Source organism: Seriola aureovittata, chromosome 1 (assembly GCF_021018895.1).
Source record: "Seriola aureovittata isolate HTS-2021-v1 ecotype China chromosome 1, ASM2101889v1, whole genome shotgun sequence".
In the NCBI taxonomy this organism is placed as follows: domain Eukaryota; kingdom Metazoa; phylum Chordata; class Actinopteri; order Carangiformes; family Carangidae; genus Seriola; species Seriola aureovittata.
Window position 1 is genome coordinate 34,570,977 of NC_079364.1, and position 24,843 is coordinate 34,595,819.

The 24,843-nt window shown below is 32.7% G+C and overlaps 1 protein-coding gene across 1 annotated transcript; it reads right to left on the reverse strand.

The window, feature by feature from the left end:
* Positions 1 to 1,773: 1,773 nt before the first annotated feature.
* Positions 1,774 to 4,986, reverse strand: LOC130170136 (protein APCDD1; the record flags this gene model as incomplete). Its single annotated transcript, XM_056377298.1, has 2 exons — positions 1,774 to 2,844; positions 4,595 to 4,986. Coding segments are annotated over 2 exons (856 nt in total), but the record flags the coding sequence as incomplete, so codon positions are not given.
* Positions 4,987 to 24,843: the final 19,857 nt, after the last annotated feature.

Sequence of the window (24,843 nt, forward strand, 5' to 3'; positions counted from 1 at the left end):
GGCATTCTCTTTGCAATCAGCAGAGGACGCTGCTGCTCCTGCTTCACAAACTGTTACTCTGCACCTGGCTGCACTTTTGGGGACAGCACAGATCACATTGTAAAGACACTTTTGTATTAAAATGTTACAAAGTTGACATGTTGAGAGCCAAAGCAACAAGCAAACGCTGAAAAGGAAAGGCTCCTGCGCTAGACATAAACACGTTAGCTTCGTGCATGAAGGACATGATCGTCATGTTTAAAGAGGGTATTTGTCGCGCTCCCTCTCGCTTACGGCCATACCACTCTGAACGCGCCCGATCTCGGAAGCCAAGCAGGGTCAGGCCTGGTTAGTACTTGGAGAAACCACCTGGAGGAGCAAAGAGCATTAAATCTATTCTTATTTCCTGTCAGATTCCTCACTGTAAGACTCAGGGATTCAGGGAGCTGGACATCTGAACATCTGAACATCTGGACAGGTAATATGTGGCTTCTATTCTTAATTACCAGAATCCACCTGTTGTGCCAATTTCATACTGATTACACAAATTCAATCCACTTGATCAAACAAGTTCCCTGTGGTGAATCTATTGAAGGAATTGTTCAGTTTTGAGAAATTATTGAAGTTCGACAAATCGTAACTTCAGTTGTCTGTGTCTTAATGACCTTCTGCGCAAAGTGGCAATCTCAAAGATCTCTGTTTTGTTATCTTTGGCGGCACCTATGGCGATACATGGTAATCGCAGGTTTGTTCTTGAACCACACAAATCACCAACTTTGTGTCAGTGACTCATGTTCCTTGTGATTTTGCACGTGAGTCACACCAGACACCCGGTTCATAAAGCTGTAAAGTGCAGGGACTTCATATGACTTCATCAGTGGATCAAAGGCTCTGTCACCATTGTGTGACCTTATTCGGCAACAGTGACTTAAAGTAAAAATCTTCAAGATTGCCGCTTTAAAAAACACGACACAGACACGACTATCCTACACTGTAAATCGTAACGTAAGTGGAGGACCTACAGTATTTAAAGAAAAGAGTGATGTAAAGTCAGCGGTTGATGAATAGTTCTGCTCAAATTATCAAGGGAACAAGAAAAATGAAATGACAAGTTTATGATTTTACTTATGAAAGTGGCAGCAGGTTGAGTTCTGATATGTCACTCAATCATTCAACCTTTGCGTAATTTCCTGTTAGCACAGTTGTATTCCTGCATTTGTTTGTTTTTTTCTGTAATGTGCATGTAATGTCAGTTTTGTTTATGATGATAGCATGTCAATTTTAATCATGGAGTTAGGCCAAACTAACCAAACAGTTAATGCGCACAAAGTGCTGCATTTTCATAAAATCTTTTCAAGATTTATGAAAACAGAGTCACTTTGATATATTTAAACCGTGTAACAGCTATTGATTGCTCGTAAGACTAGATCATTCAATAGTTTCCAGCGATGTAATGTAGTGGAATCATATTGTAGTACTGTATTGCAAAATTCTGCTGTTACGCCAGTGATTCCAAACAAATTCCACATGTTAAGGTAGAGCATAATTTGTTATATTTGATTATTTCATGTGGTGCATTTACTACAGTGATATCAGATAATTATTCTCATTAATATTTTTTTCCCCAGTCCTAATTGAAGGTGAAATGTTACTTAAATTTTACAGTCAATTCTTCAGTTGTTGAGGAACTCTAGTTCATATGCAACTTTTCCAGGTACAGTTTCCCAGAAGTAGAATATAATTTTAAAATAGCCCCAGTGGAAATGAGTGTTTCGGCAAGTGAAGATTCAGCTATGAGAAGGAGATGAAAGAATTTTATTGTGTCCAAAGTAACAGTATGACCTTGATGTGGAATAGATGACAGAAAACTGCTGCTGAGTTCAGGCTATATTTAAACAAATTGCTTTAATATAAGTACGGTGGTTCCTTTTTTTTTTTTTTTTTTTTTTACTGTAAACAGTGACTCACAAGCATATGTCCTCGAGACAAGGAGCTCATTGTCAGAGAGTTCAATGTAGAAAACCTTCCCACGCATCAAATAGTTTTCTTTTTTGTAATACCAAACCAAGAAACAACATGACAGTTGTTGGTAAATACACTGTATAAAAACATAGGTCTGTGTGGATATATAGACATCTTTTTATATTTGTGGAAACACAGACTAGTCGGTCTTTGGTTCCACTGTAAAGTGCAGTTTCTGTGGTGCAGCAGTGTTGAGTCTTTGGTAGCTGGGGAGGAGTTCAGAGGATCAGGGGCACCAGTTTTCATCCTCATTCTCATCAAAGAAGGAAAAGTTAAGTTTACATATGTTTTAAAAAAAAAAAAAAGCAGTCTCCCAGTCTGCTCTTGTAATCCACACTCTTGTTTTGTGTCTTTATGTAGAAAAAGCTCAAACAGCTCTCTAGCTTTGCCAGAAAAGGAGCGCAGACATGACGAACGCAACCAAAGCCACAGTGACGTGTTTCTCGCTGCCTCTGTGCCACCCTGTGCAGTCATTGTGGTGCAGCAGAGGCCTGTAGCTGTCGTCCCCCTGGCTGTAGTCGGACGACTGGCTGCTTGCCGAGCACTGGACCAGCGGCATCTGGTAAGAAGTGGCCCGCTTCTCTGGCCGGTCCGGGCTGGAACCGTCGCTGGGACGCTGGCCATTGTAGAGCAGGTAGCGGCCGTGGGCGTCCTGCTCCATGCGGAAGAGCTCGTACTCTGTGTGGGGGAGCCGGATGCCCAGCGCCACGCAGCCGTTTGTTATGGTGACATCCTGCTCCACCCCGACCTGCCAGGACCCCTGCGCTCCACACTCGTTACCGTTGAAGACATTGAGGAGGGAGGTGGTGGCCAAGTCCATGGGCGTCACCCTCATGTGGTTCACTAGAGGAAGGAGGACAGAAGAAGACCTGTTGGTGATGTTGTGCTCAGAGAAACACTCACAGGTGCAGACACCCTGAGACTCTAAACTTTAAACTGGACGAGTCAATGGGCCTCATGCAAACCACTCGTATGAGCAGATGTCCTGAAGTGGTCCATTGTTTTAGTAAAACAGCCACTGACTGTGTCAAACCTGCTGTTTTTGTTTCTGCTGACAACAGGACTTGAAGCTCTGTGGTAGGAAATTTTCTTTTACCCCCTGTATGACTTTTGTGAATCAAACTTACCAACAGAAGGCCATGTTAGGGGCGGTGCTTATGCTAATGATGTAACATCACAGGTGGACACTTGCTCATGAACAGGTGGTATTTGGTGAGTTGGAGACTTTGACAGTGAGAGAAGTTCAGTGTAAGAATCTGAAGATGTTCTTGCATGAGGCCCATTCTTTCTCTGCTTGTTGTTACAACTTGAGTTTTGGCCTTTTTCTATTGATTATGAAACATCATATTCACTGAGTTAAATCCAGAGATTTGGGAACACAACATTGCTGAAGAAATACAAGCGGTCAGACGAACAGTTTCAGCTAATATCTTTATTTAAACTTCAATGATCCCTCAAATCAAATGCAAACTACAGTAAGAAGAGTAGGTCAAAAGTTGAACCAGGACATCTGTCTGTTACTATGGTGGACATTACAACCTTTGTTTTCACTAGAAGTTTGAATAAAACCCGTATGATCGTCTGACTGCTCCTATTGCACTTCTTCCTAGTGATGTTGACAAGGTCCCACATCTCAACAATTAATTAGTGAGTACAGTACTATCAAAATAAATATACACAATGACCAAATTTACTGGAATATTCCAGTCAGGCTTCAGCTAATAAATTTAAATTAGTCTAACAGTAGAATAAGGCTGTCAGTTGGTAGTTTTTGTCTTTTAGTTTTAGGCTATAGGTTAAGGTTCTCTGTAACTAAGCCTTGTAAAATAAGTCACCTGAACCGACAATGAACTCGTTAAGGTGACAGTTTTTGTAACCATCTATTTTGACATTTTCTCTCATGTTTGTACAGTGAATATGAAGCTATAGCCAGGTGATGGTTAACTAATCTTATCACAAAGAATAGAAACAGGGGAAACAGCTAGACTGGATCTGTCTGAAGGTGACAACATCCACCTACCAGCAGCTCTAGAGCTCACTATTTAACTGATTATATCTTGTTTGCTTAATTCAGATGAAATCGTGCAGATTTAGTTGTCTGTGGGCTGAGCCAGGCTAGCTGTTTCCCCCTGCTTCCAGTCTTTATGGGTATTAACCATTTCCTGGCTGTGGCCTCATATTTACTGAACAGAGCAGAACAGTATGAGCAGAAATGGCTTGTTATGAGCGCTGATCAAATAATTGAGGGAACAATATAGCTGCATTATAATGGGGGTAATGGATGATGTTTAGCTGGAGCGCAGACTGGTGCATTTGTGTTTCAGCTTTCAGTTTGTTTTATGGCTCTAACAGAACAGTATTAAGACCAAAGTTGTTTTTAAACTGCAACAAAAGTGAAAGTCATAAGCTGATGTTAAGGATACAAGTATTTGTATCCATAAAATGAGGATAATTGGAGAAAATAATTTAGGGAGTGGAGTGAAACATGAAAAATTAAATGTTACAGTCACTATAAATGTGGTCTCTTCTGAGAGTTGTTTGTATTTAACTTAAAAGATGAGAGTTGTAGGATGAGAGAATATCACTCAGTTACCTTTGAAGACAAAGTCTGTCCCGCCCATTACTCGAGTGGAGTGAAGCCCTCGGCTGTAGCGTCCACGGGCGTAGATGGTGAAAGTGGGGTGTCTACAGACGGGGTCAGAGTAGTGGTAGTAGTGGCCCTCCCAGGTGTGGTTGTTGTCATGGAAGATGAAGTGGCGGGTGAGGAAGAGGACCTCAGGGCGGACTTCGCAGCGCTGGCTCACCCACTGACCGTACAACCCCACAGTCAGGTCGGCCCGCGGCGGCAGGATGGGAGGGTGGAACTCGTCAGAGCGGTAGATGATACGACAGGCGATGCAGCCGTGGTCATGGTTCTGGAAAAATAAAGAGGGGGGGAAGGTGTTACAATGAAAAACAAGCAGTTTTAGGAATTTAAAGCAGTTACTTATCAAAATGAGATGAAAATGTCAGGTGACATGCCTTGAACAAAATGTACAAAAACAACAAAAAAGCTCCACTTACACTTTTTTGATAACTTTAAGTCCCATAATTTAGAATATATAAGCAGTATAATATATACTATTTAATAAGTGCTCTATCATACTCTTTAATGGGAAAAAAGTACTTACAAAATTATATTAAAACCTAAGAATAAAAAACACTTACTACTATGACAAGCAATGAAAGTAGCTCTTTGAGTGTTGAGTTACAGACTAAATTTAAGGACACTTCATTAGGAAATTGATTTTGTTGAGGGAGATATTACAATGACCAGGTTTTGTCATATTTTAAAAACTAAACTACAATTAGACTAACTCAGAACTGAATGCAGAACATTAAAGCCACCATGTGTAGGATTTGAGAATTTCCAGCTTTGGTACCCCCTTGTGGTAGTATCAATAATATAAATACATCATACAATAAAAAACAAACCACTACTATGAAAAATGTATATAAACAAACAGAATTAAGTTAAAAAAGGAAGCAGATTACTTCAATTGTTGACACAATGTGATTAAAGCCACCAATTTGAAAATTGTATATAGTGACTTGAAGTTTTCGGCATTATTTTGGGGGTGATTTTCCCAAATGTAGAGCACTAAGCCTCACCAATTTTGATATTTTTTCTTTTTTAAAATCTGATATAACAACACACATGCAGAGAGTGTTTTCACATTAACATGCATCATATAAAAACCCTTAAGTTTGGACTAAACTAGATAAATTAAGAGGCACATTTTACAGTGAAAAATAAACTTGTAATTTCTCTCTGGTGGACAAAAAAATGTAAAGACAACACTTCCTGAATTACTTACAAAACAATTCTTCAGTATTTCTGTACTGCAATTTCTTGTTATATCAATCATAACCATGCACTTATTATTGTATCTGCAATAATACAATGCGATATATATAATATCTGTTTGGCTTGAATGGACAAGGAAAGTCAGGTCACAAAACCTGAGGGACCTGAAGTTTAGAGATAAACCTGAATTAAAGACACAACATCACTGTATGAAAATCCAGCATGTTCAGTGAAATCTGTCAGTGCTGAATGGTTTTTTAATCCATCATCAGTATATTGTGTCATGAAATTCACATAAAGGACGGCTGGCGTCTGTTCAGAGGTGAAGGAGGAAAAACTATTTCCTCCAGTCTGAACCTCTTGAGTGTTGGAAGCCAGACAAGGTTCCAGCATTTTCTTGGAATGATCACATCATTTTACAGTAAAAGACAGATGTCTGCTCGAACAAAAGCCGTGACACAGGAAACAGCGAGTCGAGCTTTCATGCTCCTTACAAACAACACTAGGAATCCTTTATTCACCCTGTTACAGACAAGCAAGGGTTTGCAAATCCATTGATGTCTATTAATCATATCAAGTTCACATCATTTCTGGTTTAGTGGAGCCCCGGAGCAGCATGTGATCACAGTATCCACAGACTAGGACAGCTGTGGTGTCTCTGGCTGCAGAAAAAGGCATGAGGTCCTGGTGGATTCGGAGCTGGAAGCCTTCATCCTGTAATCCACAAAACTTTTTCCAAAAGACCAAACTCCAGGGAGGCGGTGGAGTTTTTGTTATTTGAGGGTGGTCAAAATTTAAGACCTAACCTCCCTGACCCAATCACTCTTTTCCCAGACAACATTATGCCTGCAGGAGATTTATGGAGAGTTTAAAAAAGAAGAACGGAGAAAAAACCCCCCCCAAAAACAGGAGTATCACTACATCCTACAGATGAGATAATCCCAGTGCAGCTCTATAAACCCTCAAGAGTGAGAGGTTAATGGGACGTCTGGAGGAGAGGCCTCCTGTGAATCCAGTGTATGAGAGAGTTGAGTATTTTTATACACTGGTGTATATCTCAGCACTTATGCATATGAGCAAGATATGTAGATGGGAGAGAATGCAGCAAGAAAAGTATGTCTGTATATTTTTGCATACATACACATTATATAGACACTATGGGTCAGATGTTTTAGAATGCCTCCATTTTTCCAGTTGTTTAAATTGACTTAATTCACTGTCTCACTGTTTCTGAACACAAGGTAATGTCTCCTAGTCTTTACTAGGAGACATTACCTTGTGTTCAGAGTAACTATTGTGTTTGTTTCAGTACTGTCATCTATATTTACAACATCAATATCTGTTTTTATCCTTACTTATCAACAAAGTGTTGCATCGTTCCCAATAACAAGGACAATAGGAAACTTTATCATTCAGGCGGAACAAATCTGCTTTTCTTCTGTCCAGTTTCAACAGCAAGTGCTAAAATACCTAATCTGGACTGAACACAAAGATCTTTGCTTTTCAGATAAATTAACATAATTCTTAGTACCATATTCATTTTTTGTAATCCTAAATGTACACAGTATTTGGTTCAGTCTTGTACATCCTCAGCCCACTAGGCTTTCCTCGGAGCAAACACATATTCTCTGAACAAACAAATGTTGAGCTTTTCGTAATTAAACAAGACTAGGTTAAAACCTACTATGTTGCTGGACCGCCTATGGTCAAATCCTGATGTAATAACTGCGACATCATCTGACCAAAATGTCATCACCAAACACATAAATGAAAGACAAAGACTGAGCTGTTTGTTTACTCATAAACACTCAGAGATAAAGAGAGACAGACTATCTTAAAAATTTTTTTCAGATATTTTTTCAGGCTTTTGTCTAAATTACAACTATAGTAAGAAAGAGACAGGAAGATTGGAGAGAGAGAAAGGATGACAGGCAGCAAAAGGGCCACAGGCTGATCAGGGAAATTCGCATTGATAGGGCTAGCCCCAATATTACAGTCCAGCCATAGTATATTATGTCATAAAACTGACATAGTATAGTAAGAAATAAAAACAATATAGTATAGTGGGACTTAAAAATGTCATAGAAATCATCATAGTATAGTAAGTCATAAATATGTCAGTATAGTAAGACAAAGATGTCACAGTAAAATAAATCATAAAAAGTCCGAAAAATATCATAGTATAGTATGTCATGAAAATGTCATAGTGTAATAAGACAAAAACGTCATTGTACAGTATGTTATAAATAAGACATGGTATACTAAGTCATAAAAATGTCATAGGATAATATGACATAAAAAATGACATAGTATAGTAAGACATAAAGTTATAGTATAGTATGTCTGTTACGTGCCGAAGTGTTGTGTTTTGTTTTGTTTTTGTGACTGTTCTCCCAAAGACAGCTGCTCAGAGCTTTAGTGTTGAAGCCTAGTGATCATCTTGATCCGTGGTTGTTATTAACTTGGGTTATCTTGGTTTTGGTACCGTTTCAGTTTCACACTGTCGGCTTTTCGTTGTAGTTTTTACTTATTTGTGAATGAAATCCATTGTTTTTGCTGAATCTGTTTCCTTGAATATTTTTATTTTGCCTGGTTTACTTATTTTATTCAATGATAATTCCCAAAATCCCTGAACTTTAGTAGGGAACATAATAATGTCATAAAAAAGTAATTCTATAGTATGTCATGCAAATGTTACAGTATAATAAGACATAAAGACATCATAGTATAGTATGCGATAAAAATGTCATAGTATAGTATTTCTGTTACGTGTTGTAGGAGCGTGTCCCTCTGCCCTCCCCTTTTCTCTAGCAGGTGACTTGGCCTGGTTTCTCAATCAGGAGCTGGAGCATAAAGGCGGAGTGAGGAGGCCTGGTCAGAGTCAGTGTTCCATTCGGCTGTTGACAAGCTGTGTGACTGTTCTCCCAAAGACAGCTGCTCAGAGATTTAGTGTTGAAGCCTAGCGACATTCTTAACTTGTGAATGTTGTTAATTTGTGTTATCTTAGTTTTGCTGCAGTTTTAGTTTCCCACTGTCAGCTTTTCGTTGTTGTTTTTACTTATAATAAAATCCCTTGTTCTTCCTAAATCTGTTTCCCCAAGTCTTTTTGGTTTGACTGTTTCACTTATTTTATTCCATGTTAATTCCCCACATCCCTGAGCTTTAACAGGGAACGTAACAATATCATTAAAATGTCATTGTGTAATAAATCATCAAAATGTCATAGTATAGTACGTTATAAAAACTTCATAATATAGGAAGTCATAAAAACATCATAGTATAGTAAGGCTTAAACAAATCATAGTACAGTAAGGAATAAATACGTCATAGTATAGTAAGGCATAAAAATGTCAAAAAAAGTCATAGTATAGTAAGGCACAAAAACGTCAAAAAACGTCATAGTATAGTAAGGCATAAAAACGTCAAAGTATAGTAAGGCATAAAAATGGCGAAAAACGTCATAGTATAGTAAGACATAAAATGTCATAAAATCGTCATTGTATAGTAAGGCATAAAAACGTCAAAAAACGTCATAGTATAGTAAGACATAAAAACGTCAAAAAACGTCATAGTATAGTAAGGCATAAAATGTCATAAAAACGTCATTGTATAGTAAGGCATAAAAACGTCACAGTATAGTAAGGCATAAAATATCATAAAAACGTCATAGTATAGTAAGGCATAAAAACGTCACAGTATAGTAAGACATAAAATATCATAAAAACGTCAGAGTATAGTAAGGCATAAAAACGTCACAGTATAGTAAGGCATAAAATGTAATAAAAACGTCATCGTATAGTAAAGCATAAAAACGTCATATTATAGTAAGGCATAAAAACGTAAAAAAACGACATAGTATAGTAAGGCATAAAAACGTCATAGTATAGTAAGGCGTGAAATGTCATAAAATCATCATAGTATAGTGAGGCATAAAATGTCATGAAAACGTCATAGTATAGTAAGGCATAAAAACGTCAAAAACGTCATAGTATAGTAAGGCATAAAATGTCATAAAATCATCATAGTATAGTAAGGCATAAAATGTCATGAAAACGTCATAGTATAGTAAGGCATAACAACGTCAAAAACGTCATAGTTTAGTATGGCATAAAGATGTTGAAAAACGTCACAGTATAGTAAGGCATAAAATATCATAAAAACGTCATAGTATAGTAAGGCATAAAATATCATGAAAATGTCATAGTATAGTAAGGCATAAAAACGTCAAAAAACGTCATAGTATAGTAAGGCATAAAAACGTCATAGTATAGTAAGGCATAAAAATGTCATAGTATAGTAAGTCATAAAAATGGCGAAAAACGTCATTGTATAGTAAGGCATAAAAACGTCAAAAAACGTCATATTATAGTAAGACATAAAATGTCATAAAAACGTCATTGTATAGTAAGGCATAAAAATGTCAAAAAACGTCATAGTATAGTAAGCATAAAAACATCAAAAATCGTCATAGTATAGAGTAAGGCAAAATACGTCAAAAAACGTCATAGTATAGTAAGGCATAAATACGTCATAGTATAGTAAGGCATAAAAATGCAAAAAAACGTCATAGTATAGTAAGGCATAAAAACGTCAAAAAACGTCATAGTATAGTAAGGCATAAAATGTCATAAAATCATCATAGTATAGTGAGGCATAAAATGTCATGAAAACGTCATAGTATAGTAAGGCATAAAATATCATAAAAACGTAATAGTATAGTAAGGCATAAAAACATCAAAGTTTAGTAAGGCATAAAATGTCATAAAATCATCATAGTATAGTGAGGCATAAAATGTCATGAAAACGTCATAGTATAGTAAGACATAAAATGTCATAAAAATGTCATAGTTAGTAAGGCATAAAAACGTCATAGTATAGTATGGCATAAAAATGTCAAAAAACATCATAGTATAGTAAGGCATGAAAATGTCATAAAATCATCATAGTATAGTAAGGCATAAAATATCATAAAAACGTCATAGTATAGTAAGGCATAACAACGTCAAAAAACGTCATAGTATAGTAAGGCATAAAATATCATAAAAAAGTCATAGTATAGTGAGGCATAAAAACGTCATAGTATAGTGAGGCATAAAAACGTCATAGTATAGTAAGGCATAACAATGTCAAAAACGTCATAGTTTAGTATGGCATAAATATGTTGAAAAACGTCATAGTATAGTAAGGCATAAAATATCATAAAAACGTCATAGTATAGTAAGGCATAAAAATGTCATAGTATAGTAAGGCATAAAAATGTCAAAAAACGTCATAGTATAGTAAGGCATAACAACGTCAAAAACGTCATAGTTTAGTATGGCATAAAGATGTTGAAAAACGTCACAGTATAGTAAGGCATAAAATATCATAAAAACGTCATAGTATAGTAAGGCATAAAATATCATGAAAATGTCATAGTATAGTAAGGCATAAAAACGTCAAAAAACGTCATAGTATAGTAAGGCATAAAAACGTCATAGTATAGTAAGGCATAAAAATGTCATAGTATAGTAAGTCATAAAAATGGCGAAAAACGTCATTGTATAGTAAGGCATAAAAACGTCAAAAAACGTCATATTATAGTAAGACATAAAATGTCATAAAAACGTCATTGTATAGTAAGGCATAAAAATGTCAAAAAACGTCATAGTATAGTAAAGCATAAAAACATCAAAAATCGTCATAGTATAGTAAGGCATAAATACGTCAAAAACGTCATAGTATAGTAAGGCATAAAAACGTCATAGTATAGTAAGGCATAAAAATGCAAAAAACGTCATAGTATAGTAAGGCATAAAAACGTCAAAAAACGTCATAGTATAGTAAGGCATAAAAACGTCACAGTATAGTAAGGCATAAAAATGTCACAGTATAGTAAGGCATAAAAATGTCAAAAAACGTCATAGTATAGTAAGACATAAAATATCAAAAAACGTCATTGTATAGTAAGGCATAAAAATGTCAAAAAACGTTATAGTATAGTAAGACATAAAATGTCAAAAAACGTCATTGTATAGTAAGGCATAAAAACGTCAAAAACGTCATAGTATATAGTAAGGCATAAATACGTCATAGTAAAGTAAGGCATAAAAATGCAAAAAACGTCATAGTATAGTAAGGCATAAAAACGTCAAAAAACATCATAGTATAGTAAGGCATAAAATGTCATAAAATCATCATAGTATAGTGAGGCATAAAATGTCATGAAAACGTCATAGTATAGAAAGGCATAACAACGTCAAAAACGTCATAGTATAGTAAGGCATAAAAACGTCAAAGTATAGTAAGACATAAAATATCATAAAAACGTCATAGTATAGTAAGGCATAAAAACGTCACAGTATAGTAAGGCATAAAATGTAATAAAAACGTCATAGTATAGTAAAGCATAAAAACGTCAAAAAACGTCATAGTATAGTAAGGCATAAAATATCATAAAAACGTCATAGTATAGTAAGGCATAAATACGTCATAGTATAGTAAGGCATAAAAATGTCAAAAAACGTCATAGTATAGTAAGACATAAAATGTCATAAAAACGTCATTGTATAGTAAGGCATAGAAACGTCAAAAAACGTCATAGTATAGTAAGACATAAAATGTCATAAAAACGTCATAGTATAGTAAGGCATAACAACTTCAAAAACGTCATAGTTTAGTATGGGATAAAGATGTTGAAAAACGTCACAGTATAGTAAGGCATAAAATGTCATAAAAACGTCACAGTATACTAAGGCATAAAAATATCATAAAAACGTCATAGTATAGTAAGGCATAAAATATTATAAAAACGTCATAGTATAGTAAGGCATAAAAACGTCATAGTATAGTAAGGCATAAAATGTCCAAAATCGTCAAAGTATAGTAAGGCATAAAAACGTCAAAAAACGTCATAGTATAGTAAGACATAAAATGTCATAAAAACATCATAGTATAGTAAGGCATAAAATGTCAAAAAACGTCATAGTATAGTAAAGCATAAAAACATCAAAAATCATCATAGTATAGTAAGGCATAAAAACGTCAAAAACGTCATAGTATAGTAAGGCATAAATACGTCATAGTATAGTAAGGCATAAAATGTCATAAAATTATCATAGTATAGTGAGGCATAAAATGTCATGAAAACGTCATAGTATAGTAAGGCATAAAAACGTCATAGTATAGTAAGGCATAACAACGTCAAAAAACGTCATAGTATAGTAAGGCATAAAAACGTCATAGTATAGTAAGGCATAAAAATGTCATAGTATAGTAAGTCATAAAAATGGCGAAAAACGTCATTGTATAGTAAGGCATAAAAACGTCAAAAAACGTCATATTATAGTAAGACATAAAATGTCATAAAAACGTCATAGTATAGTAAGGCATAAAATGTCAAAAAACGTCATAGTATAGTAAAGCATAAAAACATCAAAAATCGTCATAGTATAGTAAGGCATAAATACGTCAAAAACGTCATAGTATAGTAAGGCATAAAAACGTCATAGTATAGTAAGGCATAAAAATGCAAAAAACGTCATAGTATAGTAAAGCATAAAAACGTCAAAAAACGTCATAGTATAGTAAGGCATGAAATGTCATAAAATCATCATAGTATAGTAAGGCATAAAATATCATAAAAACGTCATAGTATAGTAAGGCATAACAACGTCAAAAAACGTCATAGTATAGTAAGGCATAAAATATCATAAAAACGTCATAGTATAGTGAGGCATAAAAACGTCATAGTATAGTGAGGCATAAAAACGTCATAGTATAGTAAGGCATAAAAATGTCAAAAAACGTCATAGTATAGTAAGGCATAACAATGTCAAAAACGTCATAGTTTAGTATGGCATAAATATGTTGAAAAACGTCATAGTATAGTAAGGCATAAAATATCATAAAAACGTCATAGTATAGTAAGGCATAAAAATGTCATAGTATAGTAAGGCATAAAAACGTCAAAAACCGTAAGAGTATAGTAAGGCATAAATACGTCATAGTATAGTAAGGCATAAAAACGTCAAAAAACGTCATAGTATAGTAAGGCATAAAATGGCGAAAAACGTCACAGTATAGTAAGGCATAAAAACGTTAAAAAACGTCATAGTATAATAAGGCATAAAAACGTCATAGTATAGTGAGACATAGAATGTCATAAAAACGTCATAGTATAGTAAGGCACAAAAACGTCAAAAAACGTCATAGTATAGTAAGGCATAAAAACGTCAAAAAACGTCATAGTATAGTAAGGCATAAAAACGTCACAGTATAGTAAGGCATAAAATGTCACAGTATAGTAAGGCATAAAATGTCAAAAAACGTCATAGTATAGTAAGACATAAAATATCATAAAAACGTCATTGTATAGTAAGGCATAAAATGTCAAAAAACGTTATAGTATAGTAAGACATAAAATGTCAAAAAACGTCATTGTATAGTAAGGCATAAAAACGTCAAAAACGTCATAATATAGTAAGGCATAAATACGTCATAGTATAGTAAGGCATAAAAATGCAAAAAACGTCATAGTATAGTAAGGCATAAAAACGTCAAAAAACATAGTATAGTAAGGCATAAAATGTCATAAAATCATCATAGTATAGTGAGGCATAAAATGTCATGAAAACGTCATAGTATAGAAAGGCATAACAACGTCAAAAACGTCATAGTATAGTAAGGCATAAAAACGTCAAAGTATAGTAAGACATAAAATATCATAAAAACGTCATAGTATAGTAAGGCATAAAAACGTCACAGTATAGTAAGGCATAAAATGTCAAAAAACGTCATAGTATAGTAAAGCATAAAAACGTCAAAAAACGTCATAGTATAGTAAGGCATAAAATATCATAAAAACGTCATAGTATAGTAAGGCATAAATACGTCATAGTATAGTAAGGCATAAAAATGTCAAAAAACGTCATAGTATAGTAAGACATAAAATGTCATAAAAACGTCATTGTATAGTAAGGCATAGAAACGTCAAAAAACGTCATAGTATAGTAAGACATAAAATGTCATAAAAACGTCATAGTATAGTAAGGCATAACAACTTCAAAAACGTCATAGTTTAGTATGGGATAAAGATGTTGAAAAACGTCACAGTATAGTAAGGCATAAAATGTCATAAAAACGTCACAGTATACTAAGGCATAAAATATCATAAAAACGTCATAGTATAGTAAGGCATAAAATATTATAAAAACGTCATAGTATAGTAAGGCATAAAAACGTCATAGTATAGTAAGGCATAAAAATGTCCAAAATCGTCAAAGTATAGTAAGGCATAAAAACGTCAAAAAACGTCATAGTATAGTAAGACATAAAATGTCATAAAAACATCATAGTATAGTAAGGCATAAAAATGTCAAAAAACGTCATAGTATAGTAAAGCATAAAAACATCAAAAATCATCATAGTATAGTAAGGCATAAAAACGTCAAAAACGTCATAGTATAGTAAGGCATAAATACGTCATAGTATAGTAAGGCATAAAATGTCATAAAATTATCATAGTATAGTGAGGCACAAAATGTCATGAAAACGTCATAGTATAGTAAGGCATAAAAACGTCATAGTATAGTAAGGCATAAAAACGTCAAAAAACGTCATAGTATAGTAAGGCATAAAAACGTCAAAAAACATCATAGTATAGTAAGGCATAAATGCGTCATAGTATAGTAAGGCATAAAAATGCAAAAAACGTCATAGTATAGTAAGGCATAAAAACGTCAAAAAACGTCATAGTATAGTAAGGCATAAAATCGTCATAGTATAGTAAGGCATAAAAACGTCAAAAACGTCATAGTATAGTAAGGCATAAAAACGTCAAAAAACGTAATAGTATAGTAAGGCATAAATACGTCATAGTATAGTAAGGCATAAAAATGCAAAAAACGTCATAGTATAGTAAGGCATAAAAACGTCAAAAAACGACATAGTATAGTAAGGCATAAAATGTCATAAAATCATCCTAGTATAGTGAGGCATAAAATGTCATGAAAACGTCATAGTATAGTAAGGCATAAAACGTCATAGTATAGTAAGGCATAAAAACGTCAAAAAACGTAATAGTATAGTAAGGCATAAATACGTCATAGTATAGTAAGGCATAAAATGTCATGAAAACGTCATAGTATAGTAAGGCATAAAAACGTCATAGTATAGTAAGGCATAAAAATGCAAAAAACGTCATAGTATAGTAAGGCATAAAAACGTCATAGTATAGTAAGGCATAAAAACGTCAAAAAACGTCATAGTATAGTAAGGCATAAAAACGTCATAGTATAGTAAGGCATAAAAACGTCAAAAAACGTCATAGTATAGTAAGGCATAAATGCGTCATAGTATAGTAAGGCATAAAAATGCAAAAAACGTCATAGTATAGTAAGGCATAAAAACGTCAAAAAACGTCATAGTATAGTAAGGCATAAATGCGTCATAGTATAGTAAGGCATAAAAATGCAAAAAACGTCATAGTATAGTAAGGCATAAAAACGTCAAAAAACGTCATAGTATAGTAAGGCATAAAATCGTCATAGTATAGTAAGGCATAAAAACGTCAAAAACGTCATTGTATAGTAAGGCATAAAATGTCATAAAATCATCATAGTATAGTGAGGCATAAAATATCATAAAAACGTCATAGTATAGTAAGGCATAACAACGTCAAAAAACGTCATAGTATAGTTAGGCACAAAAACGTCAAAAAACGTCATAGTATAGTAAGGCATAAAATATCATAAAAACGTCATAGTATAGTAAGGCATAAAATATCATAAAAATGTCATAGTATAGTAAGGCATAAAAACGTCATAGTATAGTAAGGCATAAAAATGTCAAAAAACGTCATAGTATAGTAAGGCATAAAAACGTAAAAAAACGACATAGTATAGTGAGGCATAAAAACGTCATAGTATAGTAAGGCATAAAAACGTCATAGTATAGTAAGGCATGAAATGTCATGAATCAACGAAGTATAGTGAGGCATAAAATGTCATGAAAACGTCATAGTATAGTAAGGCATAACAACGTCAAAAACGTCATAGTATAGTAAGGCATAAAGATGTTGAAAAACGTCATAGTATAGTAAGGCATAAAATATCATAAAAACGTCATAGTATAGTAAGGCATAAAATATCATGAAAATGTCATAGTATAGTAAGGCATAAAAACGTCATATTATAGTAAGGCATAAAAACGTAAAAAAACGACAAGTATAGTAAGGCATAAAAACGTCATAGTATAGTAAGGCATGAAATGTCATAAAATCATCATAGTATAGTGAGGCATAAAATGTCATGAAAAGGTCATAGTATAGTGAGGCATAAAATGTCATTAAAACGTCATAGTAAGTAAGGCAAAAAACGTCAAAAAACGTCATAGTATAGTAAGGCATAAAAACGTCAAAAAACGTCATAGTATAGTAAGGCATAAAATGTCATAAAATTATCATAGTATAGTGAGCATAAAAACGTCATAGTATAGTAAGGCATAAAAACGTCAAAAAACGTAATAGTATAGTAAGGCATAAAAACGTCATAGTATAGTAAGGCATAAAAATGTCATGAAAACGTCATAGTATAGTAAGGAATAAAAACGTCATAGTATAGTAAGGCATAAAAACGTCAAAAAAAAAAAAAACGTAATAGTATAGTAAGGCATAAAATGTCATAAAATTATCATAGTATAGTGAGGCATAAAATGTCATGAAAACGTCATAGTATAGTAAGGCATAAAAACGTCATAGTATAGTAAGGCATAAAAACGTCAAAAAACGTCATAGTATAGTAAGGCATAAAAACGTCATAGATAGTAAGGCATAAAAACGTCAAAAAACGTCATAGTATAGTAAGGGATAAAAACGTCATTGTATAGTAAGGCATAAAAACGTCAAAAAACGTCATAGTATAGTAAGACATAAAATATCATAAAAACGTCATAGTATAGTAAGGCATAAAATATTATAAAAACGTCATAGTATAGTAAGGCATAAAACGTCATAGTATAGTAAGGCATAAAAATGTCCAAAATCGTCATAGTATAGTAAGGCATAAAAACGTCAAAAAACGTCATAGTATAGTAAGACATAAAATGTCATAAAAACATCATAGTATAGTAAGGCATAAAAATGTCAAAAAACGTCATAGTATAGTAAAGCATAAAAACATCAAAAATCATCATAGTATAGTAAGGCATAAAAACGTCAAAAACGTCATAGTATAGTAAGGCATAAATACGTCATAGTATAGTAAGGCATAAAATGTCATAAAATTATCATAGTATAGTGAGGCATAAAATGTCATGAAAACGTCATAGTATAGTAAGGCATAAAAACGTCATAGTATAGTAAGGCATAAAAACGTCAAAAAACGTCATAGTATAGTAAGGCATAAAAACGTCATAGGATAGTAAGGCATAAAAACGTCAAAAAACGTCATAGTATAGTAAGGCATAAAATCGTCATAGTATAGTAAGGCATAAAAACGTCAAAAACGTCATAGTATAGTAAGGCATAAAAACGTCAAAAAACGTCATAGTATAGTAAGGCATAAAAACGTCATAGTATAGTAAGGCATAAAAACGTCAAAAAACGTCATAGTATAGTAAGGCATAAAATATCATAAAAACGTCATAGTATAGTAAGGCATAAAAACGTCAAAAAACGTCACAGTATAGTAAGGCATAAAAATGTAAAAAAACGTCATAGTATAGTAAGACATAAAATGTCATAAAAACGTCATTGTATAGTAAGGCATAAAAACGTCAAAAAACGTCATAGTATAGTAAGGCATAAAATGTCCTAAAATCATCATAGTATAGTGAGGCATAAAATGTCATCAAAACGTCATAGTAAAGTAAGGCATAAAAACGTCAAAAAACGTCATAGTATCGTAAGGCATAAAAACGTCAAAAAACGTCATAGTATAGTAAGGCATAAAAACGTCAAAAAACGTCATAGTATAGCAAGGCATGAAATTTCATAAAATCATCATCGTATAGTGAGGCATAAAATGTCATGAAAACGTCATAGTATAGTAAGGCATAAAACGTCATAGTATAGTAAGGCATAAAAACGTCAAAAAACGTAATAGTATAGTAAGGCATAAATACGTCATAGTATAGTAAGGCATAAAATGTCATGAAAACGTCATAGTATAGTAAGGCATAAAATCGTCATAGTATAGTAAGGCATAAAAACGTCAAAAACGTCATTGTATAGTAAGGCATAAAATGTCATAAAATCATCATAGTATAGTGAGGCATAAGATATCATAAAAACGTCATAGTATAGTAAGGCATAACAACGTCAAAAAACGTCATAGTATAGTTAGGCACAAAAACGTCAAAAAACGTCATAGTATAGTAAGGCATAAAATGTCATAAAATCATCATAGTATAGTGAGGCATAAAATATCATAAAAACGTCATAGTATAGTAAGGCATAACAACGTCAAAAAACGTCATAGTATAGTTAGGCACAAAAACGTCAAAAAACGTCATAGTATAGTAAGGCATAAAATATCATAAAAACGTCATAGTATAGTAAGGCATAAAATATCATGAAAATGTCATAGTATAGTAAGGCATAAAAACGTCATATTATAGTAAGGCATAAAAACGTAAAAAAACGTCATAGTATAGTAAGGCAAAACAACGTCAAAAACGTCATAGTTTAGTATGGCATAAAAATGTTAAAAACGTCATAGTATAGTAAGGCATAAAAACGTCAAAAAACGTCATAGTATAGTAAGGCATAAAATGTCATAAAATCATCATAGTATAGTGAGGCATAAAATGTCATGAAAACGTCATAGTATAGTAAGGCATAAAATGTCATAAAATCATCACAGTATAGTGAGGCATAAAATGTCATGAAAACGTCATAGTATAGTAAGGCATAAAACGTCAAAAAACGTCATAGTATAGTAAGGCATAAAAACGTCATAGTATAGTAAGGCATAAAAACGTCTAAGTATAGTAAGGCATAAAAACGTCAAAAACGTCATAGTATAGTAAGGCATAAAATGTCATAGTATAGTAAGGCATAAAAACGTCAAAAAACGTCATAGTATAGTCAGACATAAAATGTCATAAAAACGTCATAGTTTAGTATGGCATAAAGATGTTGAAAAACGTCATAGTATAGTAAGGCATAAAAACGTCATAGTATAGCAAGGCATAAAAAATCATGACCATGTCATAGTATAGTAAGGCATAAAATGTCATAAAATCATCATAGTATAGTGAGGCATAAAATGTCATGAAAACGTCATAGTATAGTAAGGCATAAAACGTCAAAAAACGTCAAAGTATAGTAAGGCATAAAAACGTCATAGTATAGTAAGGCATAAAAATGTCATAAAAACGTCATAGTATAGTAAGGCATAACAACTTCAAAAACGTCATAGTTTAGTATGGCATAAAGATGTTGAAAAACGTCACAGTATAGTAAGGCATAAAATATTATAAAAACGTCATAGTATAGTAAGGCATAAAAACGTCATAGTATAGTAAGGCATAAAAATGTCCAAAATCGTCATAGTATAGTAAGGCATAAAAACGTCAAAAAACTTCATAGTATAGTAAGACATAAAATATCATAAAAACGTCATAGTATAGTAAGGCATAAAATATTATAAAAACGTCATAGTATAGTAAGGCATAAAAACGTCATAGTATAGTAAGGCATAAAAATGTCCAAAATCGTCATAGTATAGTAAGGCATAAAAACGTCAAAAAACGTCATAGTATAGTAAGACATAAAATGTCATAAAAACATCATAGTATAGTAAGGCATAAAAATGTCAAAAAAACGTCATAGTATAGTAAAGCATAAAAACATCAAAAAACATCATAGTATAGTAAGGCATAAAAACGTCAAAAAACGTCATAGTATAGTAAGGCATAAATACGTCATAGTATAGTAAGGCATAAAATGTCATAAAATTATCATAGTATAGTGAGGCATAAAATGTCATAAAAACGTCATAGTATAGTAAGGCATAAAAACGTCAAAAAACGTCATAGTATAGTAAAGCATAAAAACGTCATAGTATAGTAAGGCATAAAAACGTCAAAAAACGTCATAGTATAGTAAGGCATAAATGCGTCATAGTATAGTAAGGCATAAAAATGCAAAAAACGTCATAGTATAGTAAGGCATAAAAACGTCAAAAAACGTCATAGTATAGTAAGGCATAAAATCGTCATAGTATAGTAAGGCATAAAAACGTCAAAAACGTCATAGTATAGTAAGGCATAAAAACGTCAAAAAACGTAATAGTATAGTAAGGCATAAATACGTCATAGTATAGTAAGGCATAAAAATGCAAAAAACGTCATAGTATAGTAAGGCATAAAAAAAGTCAAAAAAACGTCATATAGTAAGGCATAAAAATGTCATAAAATCATCATAGTATAGTGAGGCATAAAATGTAATAAAAACGTCATAGTATAGTAAAGCATAAAAACGTCAAAAAACGTCATAGTATAGTAAGGCATAAAAACGTCAAAAAACGTAATAGTATAGTAAGGCATTAAATGTCATGAAAACGTCATAGTATAGTAAGGCATTAAAAACGTCATAGTATAGTAAGGCATAAAAACGTCAAAAAACGTATAGTATAGTAAGGCATAAAAACGTCAAAAACGTCATAGTATAGTAAGGCATAAAAACGTCAAAAAACGTAATAGTATAGTAAGGCATAAAAATGTCATAAAATATCATAGTATAGTGAGGCATAAAAATGTCATGAAAACGTCATAGTATAGTAAGGCATAAAAACGTCATAGTATAGTAAGGCATAAAAATGTCATAAAATCATCATAGTATAGTAAGGCATAAAAATGTCATGAAAAGTCATAGTATAGTGAGGCATAAAAATGTCATTAAAAACGTCATAGTAAAGTAAGGCATAAAAACGTCAAAAAACGTCATAGTATCGTAAGGCATAAAAACGTCAAAAAACGTCATAGTATAGTAAGGCATAAAAATGTCATGAAAACGTCATAGTATAGTAAGGCATAAAACATCATAGTATAGTAAGGCATAAAAACGTCAAAAAACGTAATAGTATAGTAAGGCATAAATACGTCATAGTATAGTAAGGCATAAAATGTCATGAAGACGTCATAGTATAGTAAGGAATAAAAACGTCATAGTATAGTAAGGCATAAAAACGTCAAAAAACGTAATAGTATAGTAAGGCATAAAAATGTCATAAAATTATCATAGTATAGTGAGGCATAAAAATGTCATGAAAACGTCATAGTATAGTAAGGCATAAAAACGTCATAGTATAGTAAGGCATAAAAACGTCAAAAAACGTCATAGTATAGTAAGGCATAAAAACGTCATAGGATAGTAAGGCATAAAAACGTCAAAAAACGTCATAGTATAGTAAGGGATAAAAACGTCATTGTATAGTAAGGCATAAAAACGTCAAAAAACGTAATAGTATAGTAAGACATAAAATATCATAAAAACGTCATAGTATAGTAAGGCATAAAATATTATAAAAACGTCATAGTATAGTAAGGCATAAAAACGTCATAGTATAGTAAGGCATAAAATGTCCAAAATCGTCATAGTATAGTAAGGCATAAAAACGTCAAAAAACGTCATAGTATAGTAAGACATGAAAATGTCATAAAAACGTCATAGTATAGTAAGGCATAAAATGTCACAGTATAGTAAGGCATAAAATGTCAAAAAACTTCATAGTATAGTAAGGCATAAAAACGTCATAGTACAGTAAGACATAAAAACGTCAAAAACGTCATAGTATAGTAAGGCATAAAATGTCATAAAATCATCATAGTATAGTGAGGCATAAAATGTCATGAAAACGTCATAGTATAGTAAGGCATAAAACGTCAAAAAACGTCATAGTATAGTAAGGCATAAAAACGTCATAGTATAGTAAGGCATAAAAATGTCAAAAAACGTCATAGTATAGTGAGGCATAAAAACGTCAAAAACGTCATTGTATAGTAAGGCATAAAAACGTCAAAAAACGTCATAGTATAGTAAGGCATAACAACGTCAAAAACGTCATAGTTTAGTATGGCATAAAGATGTTGAAAAACGTCATAGTATAGTAAGGCATAAAAACGTCAAAAAACGTCATAGTATAGTAAGGCATAAAATGTCATAAAATCATCATAGTATAGTGAGGCATAAAATGTCATGAAAACGTCATAGTATAGTAAGGCATAAAATGTCATAAAATCATCACAGTATAGTGAGGCATAAAATGTCATGAAAATGTCATAGTATAGTAAGGCATAAAACGTAAAAAAACGTCATAGTATAGTAAGGCATAAAAACGTCATAGTATAGTAAGGCATAAAAACGTCTAAGTATAGTAAGGCATAAAAACGTCAAAAACGTCATAGTATAGTAAGGCATAAAATGTCATAGTATAGCAAGGCATAAAAACGTCAAAAAACGTCATAGTATAGTCAGACATAAAATGTCATAAAAACGTCATAGTTTAGTATGGCATAAAGATGTTGAAAAACGTCATAGTATAGTAAGGCATAAAAACGTCATAGTATAGCAAGGCATAAAATATCATGAACATGTCATAGTATAGTAAGGCATAAAATGTCATAAAATCATCAAAGTATAGTGAGGCATAAAATGTCATGAAAACGTCATAGTATAGTAAGGCATAAAACGTCAAAAAACGTCAAAGTATAGTAAGGCATAAAAACGTCATAGTATAGTAAGGCATAAAAATGTCAAAAAACGTCATAGTATAGTAAGGCATAACAACGTCAAAAACGTCATAGTTTAGTATGGCATAAAGATGTTTAAAAACGTCATAGTATAGTAAGACATAAAATGTCATAAAAACGTCATAGTATAGTAAGGCATAACAACTTCAAAAACGTCATAGTTTAGTATGGCATAAAGATGTTGAAAAACGTCACAGTATAGTAAGGCATAAAATATTATAAAAACGTCATAGTATAGTAAGGCATAAAAACGTCATAGTATAGTAAGGCATAAAAATGTCCAAAATCGTCATAGTATAGTAAGGCATAAAACGTCAAAAAACGTCATAGTATAGTAAGACATAAAATATCATAAAAACGTCATAGTATAGTAAGGCATAAAATATAATAAAACGTCATAGTATAGTAAGGCATAAAAACGTCATAGTATAGTAAGGCATAAAAATGTCCAAAATCGTCATAGTATAGTAAGGCATAAAAACGTCAAAAAACTTCATAGTATAGTAAGACATAAAATATCATAAAAACGTCATAGTATAGTAAGGCATAAAATATTATAAAAACGTCATAGTATAGTAAGGCATAAAAATCATCATAGTATAGTAAGGCATAAAAACGTCAAAAACGTCATAGTATAGTAAGGCATAAATACGTCATAGTATAGTAAGGCATAAAATGTCATAAAATTATCATAGTATAGTGAGGCATAAAATGTCATGAAAACGTCATAGTATAGTAAGGCATAAAAACGTCATAGTATAGTAAGGCATAAAAACGTCAAAAAACGTCATAGTATAGTCAGACATAAAATGTCATAAAAACGTCATAGTTTAGTATGGCATAAAGATGTTGAAAAACGTCATAGTATAGTAAGGCATAAAAACGTCATAGTATAGCAAGGCATAAAATATCATGAACATGTCATAGTATAGTAAGGCATAAAATGTCATAAAATCATCATAGTATAGTGAGGCATAAAATGTCATGAAAACGTCATAGTATAGTAAGGCATAAAACGTCAAAAAAACGTCAAGTATAGTAAGGCATAAAAACGTCATAGTATAGTAAGGCATAAAAATGTCAAAAAACGTCATAGTATAGTAAGGCATAACAACGTCAAAAACGTCATAGTTTAGTATGGCATAAAGATGTTTTAAAAACGTCATAGTATAGTAAGACATAAAATGTCATAAAAACGTCATAGTATAGTAAGGCATAACAACTTCAAAAACGTCATAGTTTAGTATGGCATAAAGATGTTG